Source organism: Pelmatolapia mariae, linkage group LG23 (genome assembly GCF_036321145.2).
Source record: "Pelmatolapia mariae isolate MD_Pm_ZW linkage group LG23, Pm_UMD_F_2, whole genome shotgun sequence".
In the NCBI taxonomy this organism is placed as follows: Eukaryota; Metazoa; Chordata; class Actinopteri; order Cichliformes; family Cichlidae; genus Pelmatolapia; species Pelmatolapia mariae.
Window position 1 is genome coordinate 11,762,062 of NC_086246.1, and position 20,609 is coordinate 11,782,670.

A 20,609-nucleotide genomic window follows, 5' to 3' on the forward strand; every position below is an offset into this window, starting at 1 on the left:
ATGAGTAATATGCTGTGTTTTTATTCAAGAATGCACAATCAGCTTGTGGCAGGGAACACAAAGGTATCGTAGGAAATGATACCCGCGAGCCCGTCTCACGTTGCTTCTTTGCGATTTTTCTTACGTAGGAATCATGTACGTACAGATGGACGCTCTCTTCAGATCACAGTTGGCAGTAGTCCACCGGCTGTTGTCTGCAGTGTGGATAGGAAAAGGATCATAGTAGATTAGTCCAGCAGGATAAAGATAATCCCAGTTTTTTATTAGGTGTCTTATCAATTTTATGTGACACAGACAGTACTCTATAAAGCTTTGTTTAAAAGGTGCTTTTATGACGCATGCCTCACAAAAGGAACCCTTGTGTAATATAGCACTCATGACTGAGATGAATAAGAAGATCAGGCATTTTAGTTGGCAAACTATTATTATTTTTAAGTCGCTTACAATTTGAGGGGGAAAAAGTTATAATATTGAACCACCGCCTTTCAGTGGTAGAATGAATCCATAATTCAAACGCTGCTCAAAAAAATGAAATGAACACTCCTTAATCTGAGCATCAAGTCAGCTAAACTTTTGGTCTGGTCAGTTCGGTAGCAGAGGGGGTTGTTAGTCAGCTTCAGCTGCTTGGTGTTTAACAACAGGGGCAACAATGAAACAACCGCTAAAAAATGAATGGTTTCACAGCTGGAGACCACTGATGTTTTTTCCCTCTCATCTCTTGGTGTGTCTCCCAGCACAGTCTCGAGCATGGACGAGATTTCAGGAGACAGACAGTTGCTCTAGGAGGGCTGGACAGGGCAGGAGAAGGCCATTACCCCTTGAGAAAGACTGATATCTGCTCTTTTGTGAAGGAGGAATGGGATGAGCACTGTTAGAGCTACAAAATGACCTCCAGCAGGTCACTGGTGTAAATGTCTCTGTCCAAACAAGACTTCCAGACTTCATGAGGGTGGTCTAATGGTCCGACGTCCTTTAGTGGACCCTGGTCACTGCCCATCACCATGGAGCCTGATTGATATTTGCCACAAAATGCCAGAATTGGCAGATCCGCCACTGGTGCCCTGTGTTTTTCACAGATGAAACCCTGAGCACATGTGACAGATGTGAAAGCGCCTGGAGAACGATGCTGTAACATCATTCTGAATGACAAGTTTGGTGGTGGGTCAGTGATGGTTTGGGGAGGCATTTACATCGAGAGGCACACAGACCTCTACAGATTTGGCAAAAGCACCCTGACTGCCATTACAGGTTAGGATGAAATACTTGGATCCACTGTCAAACTTACACTGGTGCATTGGGTCCTGGATTCCTCCTGGTGCATGACATTAACTGGCCTGTGATGAGAGTATGCAGGCATTTCCTGCATACTCTCACTCACCTGACCTAAATCCAATAGAACACCTCGGGGGACTTTATGTTTTCATCCATTAGATGCTGCCAGGTTGTACCTAAGGCTGTCCAGGAGCTCAGTCATACCCAGCCCCCAAATGTCATCTCATTAAGAGCATTTCACTAGCATTGTCAGGTATGCTTACAAGCCAATACAAACTACAGATTGCCATTCTGAGGTACTGCAATTAATTACTTTGATATTTTGGTGTGGCTCTGAATTTAGCCCCCTGTAGGTTGGTAATTTTCAATTCCATGAAACGGCGTGCATCCTTTCATTCCTAACACATTAACCAGTCCATATCAGTATAGATCTAATCTTATCTGATGTGTTACCAAAGTGTTGCTTTAATTTTTTTGAGCAGTTTATAAAACAGTACTGTACTTTTGCAAGCAGGCTATTAAAGCATAAAACAGCAATATCGAGGTCTAAAGTTCAATACCATTATCTAACAACTCACACCAAATTAAGTGAGGCTGTAGCTACAACACACAAGTGCTGTATTATGGTGGGGTCTTTATCTTACAACATAAAGAGCCTTCAAGGCAACTGTTGCTGCAATCTGGCACTATAAAAATAAAACTGAATTGAATTTAAAGCAGAGGTGTTTCAAAGTTACTCTCTGGAAAATGCTGGAATAAATTAGTAATTAGTGTGAGAGTGGCGTGGTTCTTACCTAGCTCAAACATCTCCACACAGACAGGTTTGTCAGTGTGAATGTTGGGGTGACCTGGTATCCAGTCGCTAAAACCCCACTCTGACCCGTCCACCCATGACGCCTCTTGGTTCTGTGGCGTGCAGAATACATATGAAAGGTTAAAAAAAATGTAGTCTTAACCCAAATGTTTGTAAACTGTCAATAAAAATAAAGTTAGCATATGAGACCCTTTCTATGAAGAAAAGTATGGCTAATATGACCATATTACCACTTCACTTGTTTTAAAACATCACTTAGTCACAGGACACAATTGCAATACTTTAAGATAAAAGTTTGAAGGTCAATGTCTCATCAAGGTAAGAATAACACTATCAGTCCTGCTGATAAGATATCTGATGACACTCTCCTTGGCCTCCATTCATTGACACAGCTCATGACCAGACTGCTGGCATTACAGCCACTAAGAACTGGAGTAAAATTGTGGTATAAGTTTACAAACAACTGTTTTGATATCTTGGTAAATCAACTTTTTCAGGGTGTTCTTAAGTAGAGAACACCCTGAAAAACACACTGTTGTTTTAGCACATGTTTTGAGAAAACCTTATATACCTATATAGTAGGGGTGCAACAATACTCGTATCGATATTGAACCGTTCGATACAGTGCTTTCGGTTCGGTACGCATATGTATCGAACAATACACAATTTTTTAATTTATTTTATCAACTTTTCTTCTGACGATGCTGTCTGTGTTGACCGCTCAGTGAATCTGCGTTCGACTTATCCGCCTAGGCTGCACTGTCGAGCGCAGATCCACTGAGCGCAGCGCAAGCTAGCGAGACAGAAGCTAAGATGTTGCAACATGGCAAACTGAACCTCCCCCACCCTAATTCAGATCTGGCGTTTGGAACTATTTTGGTCTTCATGTGAAGTATGACCCTGATGGTAAGCGCGTCATGGACAAAAGTAAAACAGTATGTCGGATGTGCCACGCAATGCTCAATTACATTGGTGGGAACTAGTGCGTTAGCGCAGTTTGTTCGTTAACGTGTTGACGCTGTCCAGCCCCACGCACGGGGCGATCCGCGGTAGCTCGTTAACGGAGATTTGCCGTGTTATGGCGTTAACGTCATTTCAGATTAACGCTGACAGCACTAGTGGGAACACAATGAATATGACTGCACATTTACTCCGACATCATCCTAGTGTAAAGACAAGTGGAAGCAGACAAAAACAACAAGCACGCATGCTACAAACTTTACCCGAGTCATTTAGACAGCCGTTAGCACATGATTCTCCTTATGGGGACCTGATATGTTTAATATGCTGCTGAGAATATACCCCAGAAGAAGCGTATAGTATAGCTTTTATTTTGGAAAGAGCCATTTCTCTGTAATAAACTCTCTTTTCCAAAGATGAGGGATTTCTCGATCAGATAGATTTATTTTTTTATTACTTTGTTGTTTTAGCAACATTAAATTTAAAAACTGTACTTTTGAGTTAAAATATATATTTATAATTTTAATAAATGACAAATTAAAAAGGCATGAACATTTTTTTGTATCGAAAAAATATCGAACCGTGACACCAAAGTATCGAACGAACCGTGAATTTTGTGTATCGTTGCACCCCTACTATATAGGTAGCCAATTAACATGATAAACTTGCCGTGACTGTGGCTCCCAGCCAGGTTAGCACAGGGCTCTTCTTACCACCCTTGGTCACCAGGGAAATCAGATGGGAATGCAGATCACCACTGGTTACAGAAGCAAGCTCGGCATGTGGGGCAAGAGTTCTGCATTTGGCCTGTAGAGTGAGAAACATTTAATTTACATCCTTTAAATGAACAGGGGATTAGCTTTTTATTTGTTTTTGGAATGGTACATAGTCTAACCTGAGCATCCTTGAAGGACAGCGGTGTAGGGTTGAACTCATAGCACTTGTTGTTGATAATCTCCCCCTGACATGCCACTTTTGCTCTTTGGATGAAGCTGTAATAGGGCTCGGTTCCCTGTCTGAAGCCTCTTTGGAGAGGCAGAAATGGTTCGGTTCCCTGTCTGAAACCATCTTGGAGTTTCATAAAGGGTTCGGTTCCCTGCCTGAAGCCATCTTGGAGTTTCAAAAAGGGTTCGGTTCCCTGTCTGAAACCATCTTGGAGTTTCAAAAAGGGTTCGGTTCCCTGCCTGAAGCCATCTCTGAGTTTCATAAAGGGTTCGGTTCCCTGCCTGAAGCCATCTCGGAGTTTCAAAAAGGGTTCGGTTCCCTGCCTGAAGCCATCTCTGAGTTTCAAAAAGGGTTCGGTTCCCTGCCTGAAGCCATCTCTGAGTTTCATAAAGGGTTCGGTTCCCTGCCTGAAGCCATCTCGGAGTTTCAAAAAGGGTTCGGTTCCCTGCCTGAAGCCATCTCTGAGTTTCAAAAAGGGTTCGGTTCCCTGCCTGAAGCCATCTCTGAGTTTCAAAAAGGGTTCGGTTCCCTGCCTGAAGCCATCTCGGAGTTTCAAAAAGGGTTCGGTTCCCTGCCTGAAGCCATCTTGGAGTTTCAAAAAGGGTTCAGTTCCCTGTCTGAAGCCATCTCTGAGTTTCATAGAGGGTTCGGTTCCCTGCCTGAAGCCATCTGGGAGATGAGAAGGATTTTCCACACGGACCCAACTACCGCCATTCCTTTGGACCGGAACATCAGCATCGGCTGAAAGACAAAAGACCTTTGAAGTAAACAAGCTTCTAAAATCATAATGATACTCAAGAGGAGACTTAGAGGGTACATTCGCTTAGCTAAATGTGATCAAAATCATGTTAAACAGGTTATCATGTTCATTTCTTTGTTCATGATGAAACGATACCTAACAATTTATTTTTAATTAAACCTCAATAATGTCCTGGGACTGAATAGAAAGGCAAAGAGTCATTACAATAAAAATTCATCCTGAGGGGGCTCAATAGCTCTACCAAATTTGAGAGGATAATTTGTTAGTTCTTGAGATGTCAGCTACTGGCTGCCCTAGAAGAGGATGACCATTAACCATTTGGATTCATTCACTGGGGAACGTGAATAAATGTGAAAAATGTCATTTGAATCCAACCAAAAGTTGTTGAGAGGCCAAATTGGCCTGTGTCAGTAGGATCATGTAGGTAGGAGGTAAAAGTAGGCTCTGTACCTTGTCTAAAGCCATCAGGAACAGATTGATGGACATCACTTGATGACTTCTGCAAACCTCTAGGGGTTTTGATTGGGACAGCTTGGAGGCCTGCAAAGGATTACAGTTACACTATATAACTATAATATACATGAAGCTGCATTTGCACACCCTGCCTTCGACACTGGTGTTCGACTTGTTTAACATTATAGCACTAAGCTTGCCAGTTGATGGATACATAAATGTGTGGCCTTTTAGGTCAATTATTAACTATTGTGCAATGCTGATATATAGGCCGCGACCTTTCTTTAACAGTGTGATAAATCAATGATAACGGTCAAAGTCTACATTCTGTACTTCCATTAGGGAACTACAGAATGTTTACTGTCAGTTGTTTTGCTGCCAAGGCAAGAAACAACAGAGCCAACATTAATTATGTCAAGGACACCTCAAAATAAATAAAACATTTGACACTGATCAGCCAGGAAAGTTAATATATAGACTGAACCCTACTGATGTTTCACATAATTGTATTAGTTTTTAAAGATAATTGAAATATAGGGATGGAAGTTTGGATATCAAAAAGTTTTTTATATCTAGTTCTGCTGTGTCGGAATTGCAGTGTCTTTCATGATTCTAAGATAAAATCTGTTCTGTATTTTGCACTTATTTCATGAACTCATCATAAACTGATATGTAGAGAAATAGGCCCCTCTTCCGTGGAGCTAGCTCCTAGGATTCGGGAGACTGTAACCTTCTTTATGTTGAAGATTAGGCTTAAGAAAGCGTTCTGCATTTAAACATTAGTCATTATTAATCTCGGCCTCTCTTCCACAGTGCATCTTTTGTCCTGTCTTTCTCTCATTACCCCCAAGCGGTTGTGTAAAATTGCTGCCGCCACATGAGCCTCGTTCTGCAGGGGGTTTCTCCCTGTTAAAAGGGAGCTTTTCCTTCCCACCATAACGAAGTGCTTACTCAAAGGGGGTTGTTTAATTGTTGGGGGTTTCTCTCTATTATTGCAGGGTCTTAACATTACAATATAAAGCACCTGAGGCAACTGTTGTTGCGATTTGGCAACAACATTTGCCTCAGAAACACATCATCTGAAAATTAGGTGAGTAGTAATGATATGAAACAAATATCTAGCCACAAATGAATAGGCAAGTTTTACTGCACCAGTGAAAGGTGAAGGCAGTGAGATCTTACCTGACAGTGTCAGGAGCAGTAGCACTAACTTGAACATCCTGTAAGGAAATTGGAAGAAAATGTTTTACTTCTTCTTCATAAGCCTATACAACCTACAAATGTATCCAGGCTCTCCTTAACGGAGTTGTTTATAAGCTCGTTTGTATCCTGCTTACCTGAGGCTGTAATGAGGAATGCTGCAGCAGTTCAGAAAGAAAAGGCCACCTATTAATATGTGTCTTTCTTGGTCATAAACCTTTTTAAAGAGATTACTGATTAATCAAATCTAAATCTCCTGTAGCTCTTTATTGACTGATATTTGATGACCTTTGCCTTCACTCTAAACTGATAAAGATTTGAACTCAGCACTAAATGTTGGCTGTCAGCCACTGGCCTCTGACCCAAAGTTATCAAACACCTAGTTTTCCTTGACATCCTATGATACTGTATGCATTCTGTTTTCTAGGGCATGCAAGCATGTGAAGGGTGAATAGCACTTGGTTTAATCAAGGGAGCTCAATCAATATTTGTGAATGTTGACAGAGAGGGACGTTACAACAGATGGATAAACGTGACGCTGGAGGCCACTAAAGGTTGTTTTGAGGGTGACTGAGGTATTTCACAGACCTTTAATGTTGATGTTGCACTTGTTCAACTTTGTAACCCTGCAGCCATCAGGACATGGGGTGTAGATGGTGGTTAATATTCATCGTCACTTTTTATTAGCAATGATTAAAAAGTGAGTAACTTCTAACTTGATTCTTCTAAAATGCCTCAGATTTAATATCTCTCGTGAACTCGTGGTGTTTAAAAGATGATTTAAAAAACAGTTCAAAAGTTCAAGGTCATTTTTGACATCACTGCTCTTCTTCGCTGGTCAGAATAACGCGTGAAGGATTTGACCTTTATTAGGAAACACACTAAACTTTCTAGATGTCTATACTCACACACACAGCGGGGCGGTGACTCCGCAAGCAGCCCTCCACTCGGAGACGTGCTAACTCCGCACTACCGGCTGAAGCGGTAATTTAAAACGAGCGTTAGTACAGTTTGATTGGCTAGTTTACACACTCACGTAAGCGGGCATGGGGACGCTTGTTCTTACCGGAATCAAGTTAGCGCCGATGACTTTCAAAATAAAAGCAAAAGAATAAATTTCTAATCACGAAGGGAAGCCAAGACGTTTGTTTTTATTAACTCCCACTAGGATAACGGTCTTATTTTATTTTAAACTGTGGGTATCAAACTATAATCCATAGACGGACACAATATGTTAGTAGCTAAAACTTTTATTTTGACGACATGGCAGGAAGTTGTTTTGCGCCTGATTGATCTTTGTTTGTCAGGAACTACACAGAGAGCGGTCATGTTTGCGATTTGACTGCATAACCCTGGGCGGTGTTGATAGTTATCTGTCAACTTTGTGTTTTGTTGTGGAGTATCATTGGTGCTCCACTGCGTTATCAGGTGATTGATTTGGGGTCTTAGACAACAAGCAGTTGCCATATGTTTCACGTTATGCAATGACAGTGACAGAGTGACTTCTTGCAGCTAAAACAAGCTAGCCCCGCTAGCCTGCTCGATCGGTTCAGTCAAACATCTTTAGGTCTCTGCTGAGAAGTTACGCGCTCGACAGGTGTCTGCCATTCGCAGCTCGTAAATCCTCTCCGCTAGTTTTCCAGCTTCATTTTTTTGTGCTTCAAATGGCTTTGGTAACAACGTTAAGACGGCTGGTTCAGAATAGTCTACGTGAATATTCCCGGAAGGCGTCGGCAGTAACCTGGCCGACGAAACAAAGGACTTTTTCCGTCGGCACACAGCCTCTCAGGTAGGTTATTTTACTAAAACACCTACTATTAACAGGACTGCCTAACCTGGTGATGGATTGAGCCGCAAAAAACGTGCAATCTATTGGGGCTCTTCTTTCCAGCGCATTCCTGGCATGCAAAATCACGTAGAAAAGAATGTCTGATTTCACAGAGCAGGGTGTTTTGTGTCGTGCTGTTTCAAAACATTTGAAACTAGGCTCATGTTGTTCTTCAAAACGACAAAGCAGAATCACTTAAATTCCAGCCTAGCGGTGGGTCATTTACTTTAAGTCAGTTTAAACGGACTAGCGGGGAGAAAGCAAAGGACGTGCTTTTAGGTCTCAGGAGAACTAATTTGCAACTTTAATGTGCAAATATTCCAATATGTGTTGAAACACTGAGGGGGGAAATGTGTAGTAAAATATATATGAGTGTGTAATTGGGTTGATGAGGCAGGATGAGTCTTAATTTAGTTCCTAGAAAAAGTGGTGCTTGAAGTCAAAGTGATTAATACCACACGTGTGCAGCTGATGTCCTTAGGAGCAGGCTGAAGCCTCACGTGTCAACAAGGTGAAAGTGAGCCATCTTCCCACTCAGGTACAAGGCTCTGACCACAGCTGGGCTTCCCAGTGCCAGCCACCCTGTTGGAGCGCACCATGACTGTTGACCTTGTGCTCAGGTTGAAGGTTTTTTTTCTTGTTTTTTTTCTCCAGGCTCCCCTTAAACTGACTGACACTGTCCTCGTGTGCTCACGTCAGACCTCGCCCTCCCTTAACTAACCAGTTTAACGTGATTGATGCCAAGTGCTTGCGAGTGTGTTTGTCCTGAGAGGTCGTGCAGTGCAGGCCTTTCAGGAAAGAGCATGAACAAGGTTTTGTTTTTAAAGCGGATTATAGGGGATTTTTACTTGTGCGTTAAATCTATGTCGTAGGTACGTCATTACCCCAAACCCCTCTGAAACTACACCGTAACCTGACATGCACTTTCCTTGAAATCTCAGACCATAAAGGACTTATAAATGTGAAATTTTAGAAATTAAAGCGATCGATTACATTTTATATATTTGTGCCATATCCATCCATCCTCAAAAGTATCAAAACAGGAGGACCATTTAATTTTTCATCAGATATTGAGTGTTTAATCAGGAAGTAGCCCTGGATATCTACTCTCTTTGGCTTTGTCTTTCACTTCTGAAGACTGTATTTGTAATTGAGAAGGGTACACCGTCTGTGGGACAAAGCAGGAAAGTCCATCAGAGGATTTTCAGACACACTGGGCACAGCCACTATGTCAGTACAGAACATCCTGAAAAGGAATGAAACCTCTTGCACTGAGCTACATGTATTAATTGGATTGGCTTGTCCAAGGAAGGCAACAATAAGGCTTGGAGAACAACGATGTAGAGGTCATACTGCAATTTGCACTCATCAGCAGTAAAAATCTGAAAGCCTGAATGGAATTTGCAGAATGAGCAGAAGTCTACAAAAAGATATTGTTTGCCAGTTTACAGAGAGCTAATCTGGAGAAGTCCTTTGTTAAGAGAGGACTTTAACCAGATCTTAACCTAAATTAACACACACTTCACCTCCCGAAGAGAAGCACGAAGGGAGAAACTCTGCAAAACAAACAACTAAAAGATTTTGTGGTAAAAGCTGAAGTGGCAAAACCAATGAAGAAATTGGTATGATGTTGGGAATTTAATTGCAACAAACATGTAGAGGGTAGTTTAGTTGAAAATTTTCTGTTCCAGTACTTTAGCTCACTTGAAAAACTGTGTGGTTTAGTACAAATGTTGTCACATAAAATACTGTGCAAAAGCATTAAGCTATCTGTCATTTAAAAAAAATTGTAGGAATATGAGAAATGGGTGCACTGATTTACTGAAGACCTGTTCATTATTGATTTTTCACTCAGGTTCTTGCGTAACTTGAAATACCCCAGTCTTTTCTCCCTGTCTCTTCCTTAAGAACGGCTTCTTTGTGACAGCCACATTTACACTGAGAGCATTTTTGATGAGGCTTCAGTGGACAGTAGATGGATGAAGGTCCATCTATCAGGTCCTGTGTCAGCTACAAGGACTGGACTGAAAATGAGTGAGAGAGCAGCCAAAGCAAACTTTGAAAGACCTTCAGAAAATCTGAAGAACTGCTGCTCAAGACTGCTGTGAAAATGACAAGTCTGGCTCCTTGGAAGCAAAATAAAATAAACATCGAGGGTGGCTTAAGACTTTTACACAGAACTGTAATTAGATTGGTTGCAGCAGATGGCCGCCCTCCCTCAGCCTGGTTCTGCAGGTTTCTTCCTGTTAAAAGGGAGTTCTTCCTTCCCACTGTCACCAACTGCTTGCTCATAGGGGGTCGTCTGATTGTTGGGGTTTTCTGTATTATTTTATGATTTTTACTATCTAACCTTCAGGAGACTGTTGCTGTGTTTTGGTGATATGTAAATAAAATTGAATTGATTGTAAATAGAGAATAAAAGTGCTGATTTCATGCACACATGTCTTCAGTGCACAGCACACATATACCCCCCACCCCACCATGCAGAAGAAAGGTGGTTAAAGAGAGCTAGACAAGCTTATTTCAGGATGACTTAATGAGCTTCACTATGGACCAGTATAATGTAAATGAGGAGTACTTACTCATAGAGCTGGGCGATAAAATGATAACGATATGTATTGCGAAATAACTTTTTCTCGATAGAAAAATTAAACTATTGCGATAGACCTCATCTCTCTCTTGCTCTCTTAAAAAAAGAAAAGAAGAACAGCCAATCCAAATTAAGTAGCGCAGAGCCGAACCAATCACAGCTGCAGCGTCACGTCACGTGACTTGTTACGTACAGCACAAGTGCCAAGCCGCACATTATTAGTAGTAGTAGTAGTAGTATTTCGTAGTGATGTTTCGGTCGCGAACGAAATGGCTCTTAGAGCCGGATCTTTGACGTGAACGACGCGAGCCGGCTCCTTATCGCGACCCGTGGGGTGGTGGTTTCTTTCTTTCTCTCACCCTCTCTCTCGCACTCTTTTCCGCTTCACTCCGCACACGAGCCTTGCGCTTTGCGCTGGGAAGAGGGGGGAGGGGCGGTAGTTACACTCGCAGTAGCACAGGAACAGAGCGGGAGGGAGAGAGAGAGAAAGAGAGCCAGGGACAACAACGTCACATTAGAAAGGTATAGTAATCATCCACAACTATTTTCAGTTGCGGATGATAAAGGATTCAGAAAGTTCAGAAAGCTATACAACAAGGAGAGATTGAAAATTTCCTTTTAGTTCTCAGTTTATTTGATATTGACAAAAGTTAGTCAATTTTGTCTGTTCTTCTGTAAAACAAACTAAGATTTATTTTTAGAATTAATATTTTGTTTCTAAGTGGAATTGACAATTTAGTAGTCTGTTTTGTTTGTTCTATTTTGAAACTTAAACGCTTTAGCAGCTGCCTTTTGTGTAGTTTGCAATATTTGCCTTTATTTATCTGAAAAAGTCTCATGTTCCTTAAGTACGTCTACCCTGTTGACCTTATTATGGGAAATAAATATTAAAATCAAGACAAGCTGCTGATTATTTCACATTTTACTTGTGAGCAACGGCACATTTAAATCTTACAAATATAGTTATTTGGCTTATATCGTGATATATATCGTTATCGCCTGAAATGAAAAAAACATATCGTGATATGAAAAAATCTTATAAGATAAGATAAGATAAGATAAGATAACCTTTATTAGTCCCACACGTGGGAAATTTGTTTTGTCACAGCAGGAAGTGGACAGTGCAAAAGTTATGAAGCAAAAATTAGAATAAAATAAAATAAGAATAAATACAGTATACAACTGTACAGAATAGAATAAAATAAAATACTATATACAGTAGAATAAAATAGAATAAAATATGCAATAAGATAAAAATAGAATACAAATGCTATATACAACGATGCCAGAAAAGATTATTGCACATTAGTGTTATTGCACATGTGTGAATGTGTGTGTTTGATCAGTTAAAGTCTTTGTTGTGGAGTCTGACAGCAGTGGGGAGGAAAGACCTGCGAAATCTCTCCGTCCCACACCGTGGGTGCCGCAGTCTCCCACTGAAGGAGCTGCTCAGTGCTGTCACAGTCTCATGCATGGGGTGGGAGATGTTGTCCAACAGGGATGACAGCTTAGCCACCATTCTCCTGTCACTCACCACCTCCACTGGGTCCAGAGGGCATCCTAGAACAGAGCTGGCCCTTCGGATCAGCCTGTTCAGTCTCTTCCTGTCCCCAGCAGAGATGCTGCCGCCCCAGCAGACCACACCATAAAAGATGGCTGAGGCCACCACAGAGTCATAGAAGGTCTTCAGGAGTGGGCCCTCCACTCCAAACGACCTGAGTCTCCGCAGCAGGTACAGCCTGCTCTGCCCTTTCCTGTAGAGGGCGTCTGAGTTATGAGTCCAGTCCAGTTTGTTGTTCAGATGAACACCAAGGTACCTGTAGCTGTCCACAGTCTCAATGTCCATACCTTGGATGTTCAGTGGTTGCAGTGGAGGATGTTTGTGCCTGCGGAAGTCTACCACCAGCTCCTTGGTTTTACTGGCATTGATCTGGAGGTAGTTCAGCTGGCACCAGTCCACAAAGTCCTGAGTCAGTCCTCTGTACTCCTTGTCGTCCCCATCAGTGATGAGGCCGACTATAGCAGAGTCATCAGAGAACTTCTGCAGGAAGCACTGGGTGGAGTTGTGGGAGAAGTCTGCAGTGTAGATGGTGAAGAGGAACGGAGCCAGAACCGTTCCCTGTGGGGCCCCCGTACTGCAGACGACCCTGTCCGACACACAGCCCTGAGTCCTCACATACTGTGGTCGGTCGGTGAGGTAGTCCAAAATCCAGGTAGTGAGGTGATTGTCCACTCCAGAGTTCTCCAGCTTGTCCTTCAGAACCGAGGGAAGAATAGTGTTGAAGGCACTGGAGAAATCAAATATATCAAATATATATATCGCCCAGCTCTACTTACTCATTATCAAATAATGAAATTATAAGTTTAGAAATTAGCATAATAGGTTGACCTCAAAGTGTTGGCATCGGTATCAGTTTTTAGACTAAAACTTGACACTTGGCAAAGTTTGTGCTGTAGTTTTCTCTTAGAGTGATAGACAGGAAAATTCATTTGTATGTGTTATTTTTAGGTCCCTGCTGTTCCTTCATTGTGGCCTTATGCTGTAAATGTAGTTAAATATTGGATATCATGGGATAGCCCCCGCAACCCTGAAAATGATAAGCAGAAAAGGATGGATGGTTAAACAAGTTCATGATCTCTTTGTGTGTGTGTGTGTTTCTTTACTCTTATTCTTTAGGATGCAGGTGGGCGGAGCTTGTATGATGCAGTGTACATGAGATGAAATTTTAGGGATCTTATTATCTGAAGCTGTTGGCCATAATATGAGTCTCCACCACAGTAACAGTATATGACAGAAAATAAGGAACAGTAGATGCTCTCTTTAGGGCACTGAGGCATCTTTTGACGTGAATGTAACTATCAGTAGTGGCCACCAGAGGGCAGTGACATCTGGCAGTTGGACTGTGCAGTGCTATGTAGGGAAAACTGGATAACATAAGGGTCCAAACTTAGTAATTACGTCATACGTAAAACCTGTAAGTTTATCAGTCCAACAGTTGGGTTCCAGTGTTCCTGTCAATCAAACTAAGGTCATGTTTTTTTTGTGTCTCAGATCGGACAACAAGGTGACGGTCAACTTCATCAACCGAGACGGGGAGAAGATCAAAGTGAAGGGATCGCCTGGAGATTCTCTGCTAGACGTTGTCATCAACGAAGACCTCGACTTTGATGGTTTTGGTACGCACAGAGCGAGCTTCACAGGCCTGGACTTATCAGAGAGCTGCATGTATGTGCCTGAGCTACTTCTCATCCATCGTGTGGAGTTCTAAAGGTGTGTGTGTGTGTGTGTGTGTGTGTGTGTGTGTGTGTGTGTGTGTGTGTGTGTGTGTTGTAGGAGCGTGCGAGGGAACACTGGCGTGCTCCACATGCCATCTGATCTTTGATGAGGAGATGTATAAGAAGCTGGGGCCCATCACAGATGAGGAAATGGACATGCTAGACTTAGCCTACGGCCTGACTGACACGTAAGGAAGCACACGTGAACACTCACAAGGCCACTGTGCTAAATTGTCATTACACTGATTTTAATTGATGTGATAGAGTTTATCGACACTCTGCTTATATAACTGCAAGGCCATGTTTTAAATAGTGTTTGGAGAATGTGGAGTTTGGCTATGTCAGCTTTTGTGTGATTCATTCTTTGTCTTTTTGTGTTAATTGAAGGCAAGTGATTGGATAAACGATTAGAGGCCGAAGCTTTTATCACAGTAGTCCTACAGCCTGGCTGATGCAGAAGAATTAGTTCTGGTGGCATAATAAGATTTGTCAGGGCTGATCAGTTAATCATTGAGAGACAAAGGAGTAAACATGAGAGCCTACTTTCACTTAGGATATCAGCTTTATTTGCAAACAGTGCTGGACACTGTTGTTAAAGCAGCTTTCAGATTCAAAGCAAATGGCACATTCATGGCTGGCTAAAAATGAGAAGCATCCTTCACCAGACTTGAATTTAACATGCTTCTCATCTCCCCTCCCCTTTGCAGATCTCGTCTGGGTTGCCAGATCTGCTTGACAAAGTCTATGGAGGGAATGGTAGCCAGGGTTCCAGAGAGTGTAGCCGACATCCGACAGACCAAAGATGGATCATCTTAACAGGAAACATGTGGCTGAGAACATGAATGTAGAAAGTGAGGGTACAACACATGCACACAGAGACGATGGTAGGTGGAATCTGTCAGTACTGCTGTGGGCTGCCATAGAACTCTTTCCCACTTTCTTTTAATAATAAAGTCATAGGCTACTAAAGTGAGCTCTCAAAAACCAGGAAGCTCAAATATGCAACTTTGACTTTCAAATTAATTTTTTATAGAATGTAAACCTGCAGTACGCATGATTTTTAGACTAACAAGGCCAACTGTAATGCTCGGCTTACAGGAGAAACCTGCAGCCCTTAGTGTGGAATCAAAATATTTATGAGATATAAACTGCTATCTGACTATAACATCTCATATAATCTGTTCTGTTTATTTTAATCACTGCCTGGGAAAAAAAAAACGTTACTTACTTGTTGTACCTTTTCTTCCTGCCTAATTTCCTAATTGTGACTAAATTTACAATGTGAGCTCACGTTTATATCTCAGCACAGAGCTGGACCTTCTGGAAATGTACACACTTCCTCTCACATGAACAGTTAGTCATGTCTGCGGAGGACCCAAACTGCCAAAAGAAAATGTGACTTGGTATGTAAAATCATGTAGAATCATAAACCTCCCATATCGCACTTCAAAGTGTCAGGTATTTAAAAAAAAAAAAAAAAAAAAAAAAAAAAATATATATATATATATATATATATATATATATATATATATGAAAGCAAATATTAATGCTGAAGAAAGTTAAAACATTATTTTGTCAGTTTTTCTAAACACATTTTAATAGTTTTGTTGCATTTACTGGAATTCTTTTTTTTTTTTCTGAACTTTTTGATTTTGGTATTTTTGGTCTTCCATAAATGTCGACTCAACAAGGCTGAAGGAAAAGGTGGTACGCCTGACTGAAATGTTCACGTATTGAACAACAAGAAGTTCAACACCTTATAGATTTCTTATGCTGTCCCCTCAAAAATGTTTATATGTTATTTTTGATCAGATCCTTCATGTAACCTTAACAAGTTCATCTTATTTGTGTACAACCATCTGCTTTAAAGAATGAAAGAAAAATAATAAAACTTCCTCTTTCTAACAGCGTGCTGAACTGTTGGTTCTTTAATGTCACGTTAAATATGCTGTTTGTACAAGGAAAAAATGACAAAGGGATCCATTCCCATGAAATCTCCCCAAATTAAAGCAGTAAGCACACATTTAATTTCAGCTCATTTTATTTGCATATGCAAAAGTATAGTGACAGCATATAAATACGTGTACATATATAACAAGGAGGCAGTAGACAATATTAGGAAGCAACAGTCCTGTGGCCTATTTCGGTGTTTTAAGCTGCATCAGATGTAAAGCTCATAAAACATATGATTAATTTCAATCAGTACAGGCTTATGTGAACAGCACTGTTGGCAACAAAAACAAAACAAGAAGCTATAAATGCTGCTGCAGTCGTCAGTATCACAGCAGGCTGATGTGAGTGTTAATGCCAAGAAGCATTTGACATGAACTGCTCAGCTGACTGTAATCAGAAACGTCTCCATGTTAATATTTATCCAAAGACTACATCTGTTCACTAAAAAGCATTAACGCTGGAAAATATTTAAGTTAAGCTGCTAACGGTCGACATGATCCCGAGCAATGCTTGATTTTTGGGGAGCATCCTTCACATATACAGGATATACACGTACGGTTTGTTTAAATATACTGAATGATGTCATGCTTTTATACCTTTCCAACAACCTGTCACAAACTAGTCTACCTACACATTTACGATACATCTGAGTATTGTAAACAACTGAGCTGAAGCCAAACTACCAATCAACACACAGACTGAGCTGTAGTTCAGAACCAGACTATTAAAACGTAGAGGCAAAGTCACAGTGTGTACCCAGGCTGCATTTACACTATTTATAATATGACTATTAATTTCAAAATCAAAATCATGATTGTACCACCTGCTTTCTGCAAAACTGTGGTTGAAGTAACGTGTGATACCAAATACTGCATGTTGCCCATAATCTGTTTAGGCTGCTTGGGTGGGACTTGAACTAAAACAACAGTTTTCTGAGCTGCAGTTAACCAGAAGGCATTTCTCTGAGTGAGTCTTTGTTCATTATGAAGAAGGCAATGCCAGGTGTGTTTAGATTGGCAGGTTTTAACTTTGGCCTGATGTACATTGGAAAAAAAAAAAAAAATCAAGACAAATTTTACACCAAAATAGTTGATCTGCTTTGATCAGAATGAATGTTATTTGAGCTTATTGGTTATACATTAGAACACGTTTTGCATGTGTAAATCCAGCCTTTAGGACATGTAAGCAAAGGGTTAGGGTTAGGGGGAGATTCACTTTACTTTAATGGCATTAAGCACTAAGCAAAAACTCAAACACACTTTTACTTTTTGCTCCATGTCCACCTTAGCCAACAGATTACATTTCATGTGGTGTTCCAGATAGCAAAATGCTCCCAGTGACACCAAAGCCTTAGTGTCTAATGACGGAGTTCATTTTAAGGTTATGAATACGACCACCGTGCTGAAACTGAGATGCTCTGTTTGTTCCACTTGTTGGAGCGATGCTGTACTTCACAGTTTGTTTTCACCAACTCATCAAACGTAGGATTCCTCAGCAAACAGGAGCTGGTCAAAGTCTGGCTCTGCTGTGGGATCGTTGCATCTCTTCACCCACTCCCTGCGGCTCTCCACCAGGGCAAGCGCCACCTGGTGGCTGCTCTGGGGATTGCTTTGGGGGTGAGAGGAGAAGTAGTCCCGCACTGCTTTGGTGGCACAGGGGGAGAGGCAGTAACGGGCCTCTGATGTGCCTCCTTGTGAATCCACCCCGGACACTTTCAACCCCGGGTCACTGGGCAACCTTGCCCGGGTGAAGGTGGCGGCTCGGTCCACAACTTGACGTCCCGGTTCGGACCCGCGGCGCTGATATAGCCGGGCGTTGTGGTCCTGCTCTGTGGATTGAGACTTGGGTCGCTTGAATAGGGACAGTGATGGCCCCCCGTGCTTGTAAAACACAGACGGCGATGGCTGCTTCAGTTCAGTCACATCACTTTGCACAGCACACTTCTGGGCGCTGGTATCACTCCTGGGATTTTTCTGTCTTAAAGTTAGCGGGGTCTCTGGGGAATGGAACCAGGCAGATTTAGGGAACTGGAGGTTTCCTGTAGAGTGATAGTGTGAAGGGGGACTGGAGGAGTCCTGCTTGAGGAGCCCTGCTTTTCCCTTCACATGGCTCCCTCCTGCTCCACCTGCATCTTTGGGAGGTCTACAGGATGTTCTGGGTTTGGTTTGGCTGCCTGAGATCAGGTTTGCAGCTCCTTTCTCACCTGCTTTTCCTTTTTCTGGTTTCCCAGGTGTGAGCGACTTATCAGAAGGCCTTCCCTGGGTGGAGACAAAGGTAGATCACATAAACAACTGTCGGGAAGTTTTAGTTCTTGAGCTTTGAGAGTCCAGAGAATCTAACCTCTAAGGTTCATCTATTCATCATTCAGGCTCTTCTAACTCCATCTTACAGTCTTTATACAGTAAGGGGAGCTGGCTCACGCAAGTTTCTGAGGGAATATTACTTCCATCTGTTACTTGGTCAGCTTTAGGTCTGAGTCAAACAGTCCAAAAAGTTTCTAATATTATTATCAATACTCGTAATAATGCAATACAACAGGGATATAAATAAAATGGAACTGAATTATGGCAAACCTTGACGTGGACAAAACTGTTGGTACCTTTCCATTATAGAAAGAAAAACCTACAACAGTCACTGCAATAACTTGAAAAGGACACAAGCAGTATCCATTCATCCAGAGTAATAATTCATATTGGTTTACTGAAAATTAACTAATGAATTAGTAAAAAAAAAAAAAAGCTTCATAAAAATAACTTCAGTCAAGTGATTTCTCAATGAGGCTTCTGCACCTCTCCACAGGTATTTTGGCCCAATCCTCATGAGCAAACCGCTCCAGCGGTCTCAGGTTTGAAGAGTGCACGTTAAACTTTAGTCACAGGAACATCAAGCTGTGTGGAGTTTTATAGCCTTTAACCACAATTCAAAAGTGTCCACACATCAGGGGTGTTAGTGGTGTTCGGATAAAGTTCATCAGAGGATAAAGTGTAGGCTAGGTGAGGGGTTATCCAAATAAATGTTCCAGCTATCTGGCACCAGAAACACTAGTTTGTCTCATTCATGTCACCAGTGTAACACAGCACTTCACTTTTGTGTTAAGCTGCCACCTGTCACACAAAACAGCTCCTCCAAAAAGGTTTTGGACAAAGTGAATGGTTGCCTGTAGGTCAGGGGTGTCAGACTCATTTTACATGGTGGGCCACATACAGCCCGCCTTGATCTTAAGTGGGCCGGACAACTGAAACGCTGCTTTCTGTCAGTGTAAAGAAGTCACATATTTAACTGTTTTTCTGCATCATAAAGAGAAAGCTGCTGTCAGAAAGGAAGACCTGTCAGCATGACTATTTGGACTTATATTGTAAGAATTAAATGTGTAAAATTACAGAAAAGGTTCTCTTAGCTGATCTCCCAGACTGTCCAGTTTTTTTTTGTCTTGTTATTTTTTAACTGTAGTCATAAAAAAAACAGACGTTTCTATAGTAGAAGGTGAAAAACAGAAACTTTTCTGTCATTTAATTGTTTATTGCTTAATGACTTTGTGTAGTATGAATGTTCATAAATTATAAGTCCAAAATTTCTGCTTGTGCTTGCTTGTGATCAGCCATGGCTCTGTGCTACATGCAGACATTTCTGCATCTCTGCCATTCAAAGACACTTTGCATATAGTTTATTTTATATAACATTCAGTACGAAACTCTACATTTTCAAGAAAGCAATTTTGCATTCAGTGTTTTCATAAAAGCCTTATTTTTATGCATTTATTAGGGAGAACACACATGAGGTTTAAGGCCTGGACAAGTTTCAAACCTTTTGTCCTCCACAATGGAAAAGCGCCTAATTGTTTGACACTCCTACTGTAGGGTTGTCAGAACAAATAACTAAACTGCTAGTGCTAGTGCTGCTAATGGTAAGCATATACTTGGCTTTGGTTCTCTGGATCGAAACTTCAATTCCATTCAATTAAATTTTATTTATACAGCGCCAAATCACAACAACAGTCGGCTCAAGGTGCTTTGTATTGTAAGGTAGACCCTATAATAATGCAACAGAGAAAAACCCAACAATCATATGACCCCCTATGAGCAAGCACTTTGGCAACAGTGGGAAGGAAAAACTCCCTTTTAACAGGAAGAAACCTCCGGCAGAACCAGGCTCAGGGAGGGGCGGGGCCATCTGCTGTGACCGGTCGGGGTGAGAGAAGGAAGACCGGATAAAGACATGAAACTTGAAATGAGGATCCATTTTTTTAAGTGTTACCTTCTTTAATCACAACTTTGTACAGGCAAGCAGTCCACACAGCAGAACTAAAGTCAAAATACTTGCTATTGCCATGTTTCACAGCTCACTAACAGCATCTGAATGCTCGACTAGCTGATACTGCCCTCTGGTGGTGTGTTGTTGCAGTGCATTACACAATACCTTCTGGGGTAGCAGTTAAACAGTGGGCGTAGATGTTTTTAGATCTTTTTTCCTCAAGAAACATTCCTAATTAGAGGCCACATTTCAAATGAGAGAGCGAGATCTTAATGATTTGCCTGGATACATTTAAAGGTACAAAGTA

The 20,609-nt window shown here is 41.5% G+C and overlaps 3 protein-coding genes across 4 annotated transcripts in view; 1 reads left to right on the forward strand and 2 right to left on the reverse strand.

The window, feature by feature from the left end:
• Positions 1-23: 23 nt before the first annotated feature.
• LOC134619940 (alpha-N-acetylgalactosamine-specific lectin-like) lies at positions 24-4,382 on the reverse strand. The gene is made up of 4 exons (XM_063465732.1): positions 3,942-4,382; positions 3,716-3,853; positions 2,067-2,178; positions 24-194 (listed from the first exon to the last, which is right to left on the reverse strand). The coding sequence occupies exons 1-4, from the start codon at positions 4,377-4,379 to the stop codon at positions 121-123; spliced, it is 762 nt and encodes a 253-aa protein (XP_063321802.1). The 5' UTR covers positions 4,380-4,382; the 3' UTR covers positions 24-120.
• Positions 4,383-7,702: 3,320 nt separating this feature from the next.
• On the forward strand, positions 7,703-15,999 carry LOC134620967 (adrenodoxin-like). Its single transcript, XM_063467345.1, has 4 exons — positions 7,703-8,193; positions 13,875-13,999; positions 14,157-14,286; positions 14,806-15,999. The coding sequence occupies exons 1-4, from the start codon at positions 8,069-8,071 to the stop codon at positions 14,912-14,914; spliced, it is 489 nt and encodes a 162-aa protein (XP_063323415.1). The 5' UTR covers positions 7,703-8,068; the 3' UTR covers positions 14,915-15,999.
• A 122-nt stretch (positions 16,000-16,121) lies between these two features.
• LOC134620132 (rho GTPase-activating protein 20-like) overlaps positions 16,122-20,609 on the reverse strand; it is a 28,433-nt gene continuing 23,945 nt past the window's right edge. For both annotated transcript variants that reach the window (XM_063466100.1, XM_063466099.1), the window contains exon 16: positions 16,122-18,309. In XM_063466100.1, the coding sequence (XP_063322170.1) occupies positions 17,527-18,309 (783 nt within the window). In that variant the 3' untranslated portion in view covers positions 16,122-17,526. The remainder of the gene's footprint in view (positions 18,310-20,609) is intronic.